At 35.0% G+C, this 5,000-nt stretch overlaps 1 protein-coding gene across 1 annotated transcript in view; it reads left to right on the top strand.

Annotated features, from left to right (window-relative positions):
* LOC131946699 (amiloride-sensitive sodium channel subunit beta-like) overlaps nt 1-5,000 on the top strand; it is a 15,284-nt gene that overhangs the window by 3,243 nt on the left and 7,041 nt on the right. Inside the window, exons 3-6 of the mRNA XM_059307611.1 lie at nt 3,558-3,673; nt 3,894-3,945; nt 4,287-4,363; nt 4,504-4,584. Of these exons, the coding sequence (XP_059163594.1) occupies nt 3,558-3,673; nt 3,894-3,945; nt 4,287-4,363; nt 4,504-4,584 (326 nt within the window). The remainder of the gene's footprint in view (nt 1-3,557; nt 3,674-3,893; nt 3,946-4,286; nt 4,364-4,503; nt 4,585-5,000) is intronic.

Consider the following 5,000-nt stretch of genomic DNA (forward strand, 5'->3'; position numbering starts at 1 on the left):
CGCACACTGTTTGAGCATGATGTGTATTTGCACATGTCATTGCACTTTTCCACGAGACTTAGTGTCCACGCTGGTCCAGGAGATTCATGATCCACACTGGTACTGGAAAATCAGGGTCCACACAATTGTTACCGTAATTGAATAAAATTGAATAAAATTAAAATTGAGATCCAGGTTCCACTCTGGTCCTGGAGATCTAGGGTTCACACTGGTCTATGAGATCCATGTTCCACTCTGGTCCTGGAGATCTAGGGTTTACACTGGTCTATGAGATTCAGGGTCCACACAGGTCCATGAGATCCAGGGTCCACACTAGTCCAGGAGATCCAGGAAGATACTCTGGATCACCAAGACCATCTACTTCATATAATTCTTCACCTTCACTCAAGTAATCTATTTCACTGAGGTTATCTCCTATATATTGCAATTCATGCTTAATAAGAATCTCCATTTTATTTCCTAATCATTTTGCTGAAACTAGAAGAAAAACAAGGTACTATATAATCACAAATGCTGATGTATAAAGTAAAAAATAGTGTAAAAGTAGGTCAACTTGCATAACGTTGCAGCACTGCAACCAACGTTTTTTGAAGATTTATAAATAAACGAGCCGGCCCGCGGCATAACATACGCCGCTATTTAGTTGTTGTTTTTTCTACTTTTCAGTAATTCATAATTTGTGAATTCGACAGTACCAACGCTGACACTGAAAATATTTCTTTAAAACACTATAAGTAGCTGGTTAAGTACCATAACCCCCCACTACCTCCCCCCCCCAACGTTTAAAATCGTTTCAAACTAAATTATCTGTCCCTAATAGCCGTCACTAAACCCGACTCCACGAAGGTAAACATAGCGTGAACCACAGCTCACTAAGACCATGTAGGGGTGGGGATGGTAGGGAGCACGTTTACAGCTTGTTTTCTAGCGTCTCCCAGAAGAGAATTATATATATAGATTATGAATTGATTTTCAAAACAACACATACAATATGTATAACATACCTTAGGTAGTCAGAAATATATTTTTTAAAATTCCAAAACAAGTTTATTCGACTTTGATGAAATTTGAAACGCCAACCAAAAATGCTGAGATAGAAAACATTGTGAGCATGCACATATTTGCGATCGGGTTGGCGGTAAAACAAACCTAGGTCACTTAGACATGCCCAAGCTGTAGGGTAACATTGTAGCAGTCAAACAACACGATGAACAGAATCAAACATGTGTAGGCTAATATTTATGGGAAGGTAACTGGTATGTTGCAGATCTGTAGCGTATGCATTTAAGGGTTAGACTTAACTCGAAAAACTTCGCTCACATCATGCAACAGACACGCAAAGTGTGAGAAATAGCTGTAAACAGAGTGAGACGAATGGGAAAGATTCTAAAATGTCCATTCGTCAATGCATTTTAGGAAGTCAAACACTGACCAATCGTTTGCTTCTTAAAGTGTCTTTTATTGCTTTCATGTGTATTCTTAGATGTGGCACATCAAGTTCACTCTCTGATACCTTATCATAAATATCTGTTATCTCTGAGGCAGACAGTAGTTGTTTATATGTGGCTGAGAGTACATTTTTGCCTTGTAAAGGTTCTAACATACCAGGCACCACATTCATTGATTGCTATCTGATTTCAAGTTCACTACAGTACATTCTCAAATTCATTTAAACATAACCTCTCTCTTGTTTTTATCTTTTAGATTCATACCTGCGTCATTTCTTTTCTTTCCTATTTTCCCCCTGTATTGTGTTCCCTTCTACACGGGAATTCCGTGTCACTCTGATTTATTTAGTGCAATCTAGTGACCAGCCAACTAATAATTCTTAATAAGAAAAGCCTGAGAGACTAGTATTGTCACGACCTTGTCCAGAGACAAAGTTTGTTTTCAGAAATTATCATTCGGGGCACATAAAGCTTCAATCACCACCACACATTCATCAGATTTATTTGTTTACTTGATTAACTACAGCATAATGAGCACCCCAGAGCGTTGTAGATTGCCTGTGAACTGCCAAAGTGCTGCATCAAAACTATCATGTATGGGTGCATCAATCAAAGAAACAAAAACGTCTCTCCACCGGAATATGTTACACATGATGTATTTTCTGCGAAATAATGTTGTCTACACAAGTTTAAAGAATAATCAATACACAAATTAATTTTTTGAATAGAGATGTAACTTACAAACATTACATAATCAACTCAGAAAACTACGCAACATATAAAAGTAAAAAAGTAAAGTTTCCCTTTCAAACCTGACGGTCTATGGAGCAAGTGAAGTAGAGCTGGACTGCTAACCCGTTAGTTTCTAGTTCGAATCCGGGTTCGAGTCAGTAGGCCGTCCCTGAGTCCACCCAACTCTGATGGGTACCTAACTCACGTTAGGGAAAGTAAAGGCGGCTGGGCATAGTGCCGACCACACTATCTCTTCATATGCCGAGGTAACAGAAACGCAACATATAAGTTATATTTATTACTTTTAATAGTTTTAGGCCTGTGCAGATTTCAAGAATAAATAATTTGAAGTCGTAATGGGCCTTTTGCCTATTTTCTTTCACCCTTCTCCAACCCAACCACAATCACATTTCCATAACTGAATTGAGACCCCCCCCCCCGTACCAATATCTGCCGTCTGTGTGTGTGTGTGTGTGTTTTTGTGTGAGAGAAATATATCAAGAGAAAGAATATGGTCCCAAGATGAATTGGTTAAACTGAAAAAATAATTCAAACGATTAACGAAGAGAACTAGGCCTGTCTACCTTTAATATGGCGAACTAATGGGTCAATGATCTCCCACCCAGCCAGAAAACTAGTTCACATTCCTACAACAGAGGGTTTTTTTTCTTTCTTGTGTACGAAGTATAGAGCAATTAATGTAAAAATTTGAAAGGGAGATTTTTACAAATCTCGAAGTTTTTAACCTCTTTGGGTCAGAAAAACATAGTTTTGCAATTTTGTTTGTATGTTTCTGTGTCTGTGTGAATGTATGTCTGTGAGTACTGTTACAGGTTGATTGATGACATTTCATATATAAGTACTATATCAAATGTGTATTTCTGTGTCAACTTTTCAGCGATTTCCGGAAGTGGAACTCATTCTACGTTTGGTTTTTCAAAAGCCTATAACTTGAGTACTGTTTCAGACATTTAAATGACATTTCACATATATCTAATTTTCTGCATTTAGTCAAATTTTGAGTAATTTTCGTTTACCGAAAGTAGTACTTTTCGCTATTTTTAATTTCTCAAAAACGTATATGAATTTATAAAGTACAATTATTCCGCATTTTTAAACACACATTGTTTGCTGTTCATTTGGTACGCAATTTATTTTTCTACGAGATTCTATTCTATTTTTAAAAGTTTAGGTATTTAAAAATTGATTGAAAATCATGTGAATTTCCCGAGTTGCCATCCCCGTACTGTTATATAATAATATTCGAGAAAGTTTAGGGGAGATCACTCCCGCTGATTTTTATCTGTATTTAAATCGAAATGTTGAATGTAATGTTAATTCAGTGACAAACCTAAACCATTTTTTTATATTTGCTAGTGGAGGAGTGGCAGCAAGCAAGTCAGATTCATTCTACAAAATGTGTATGATGAGTGTGATCAAACCGATGACTCCAACAGTACCACTGACTTAAACAACGTTGGCGATTACACTTGGTAAATGGGCCACACAATCAATAAAAAATGAACACGCATTTTAACTTTCTCGTATATATATATATACGAATTGTAGAGAAAGTCATGTAATCGTGCAAGTATATGCCTTATATATACATGTATGCATGTGTATATATGTGTGTGTGTGTATGAGCTTGTATAGATAAACAATTTTATTAAATTTAACATTATATATATACATTATATAATATATTGACAGCATTACTGAGACGGAGGCCGACTTGGAAGCGTTCGAGATAAGTGCACAAAGTGTAAGTAGGTGTATGTACACGAGTGACATGTTCACCAGTTTTTTAACGTTAGTGTCAGTTCAGTCCAATATAAACTTCTGATAATGTGGACTTGTATCGACAATAACTGGATAATTTATGTTTATTCTTCTATGTATTTATCTTTTATTACAAAATTTCTATAAACTTGTAAAATATTCGAAATATAATATATCGATAAAATCTGCTTGCTATTATATGATCTTTGTGTATCTTTATAATATTTACACGTTGTTTCGGTATAATATTAGAGAATATTTGAGATGTGAATGCAAGGAAACATCGTCAATTTCAATTTGTATGCTACATTTTTGTTGATACAGCAAGACCCCGCAGATATCAGTGGATTTGCAAGCCTACTTAAATACACATTCAAAGATGTGTTCAGCGCCCAATCAGAGTGAGCCTTTCGATTTGTCTTGTTTGGAACGCGTTTCAAAGTATAGACTATCCTCCTTTGTTTAGGTGGTTAAAATGAAAGTTTTACAGTAATGAGTTCGTGTTGCGAAGCAAAAATGTTTTGTCCTTTTTCATAATCAGGTCACTAAAGAAAGATCTAGGACATCAAGAAAAACCCTTCCTGTTAAGCTGTAAATTCGCACAGAGGCAATGCAAATTAGAGTAAGGGTAAATTATGTATGGTTGTCAGCTCGATCAGAGCTAGAAAATATATTTTGTAACACACACACACACACACACACACACATATATATATATATATATATATATATATATATATATATATATATATATATATATATATATATATATATATATATATATATATATATAAATATATAAACGTGTGTGTGTACGTATGTACTTTTAAAAACAATCAGACAAAATCTTTAACCCGACATAAAATGTCAAAAATGACATTACGTAATAAACAAATTATGTCATAAAACTAACAGCCAATGTAGAAGAGTTCTTTTCATTACTACTGTAATAACAGCTAAAAAATTATTTTAGTGTTATCAAAAAGTTACACGTGTTTTTTTTATTGAGCACACGAATTACTTCTACACTATACAGTT

Source organism: Physella acuta, unplaced genomic scaffold, assembly GCF_028476545.2.
Source record: "Physella acuta isolate Inbredline_101_S28 unplaced genomic scaffold, ASM2847654v3 ptg000567l, whole genome shotgun sequence".
NCBI lineage: Eukaryota > Metazoa > Mollusca > Gastropoda > Physidae > Physella > Physella acuta.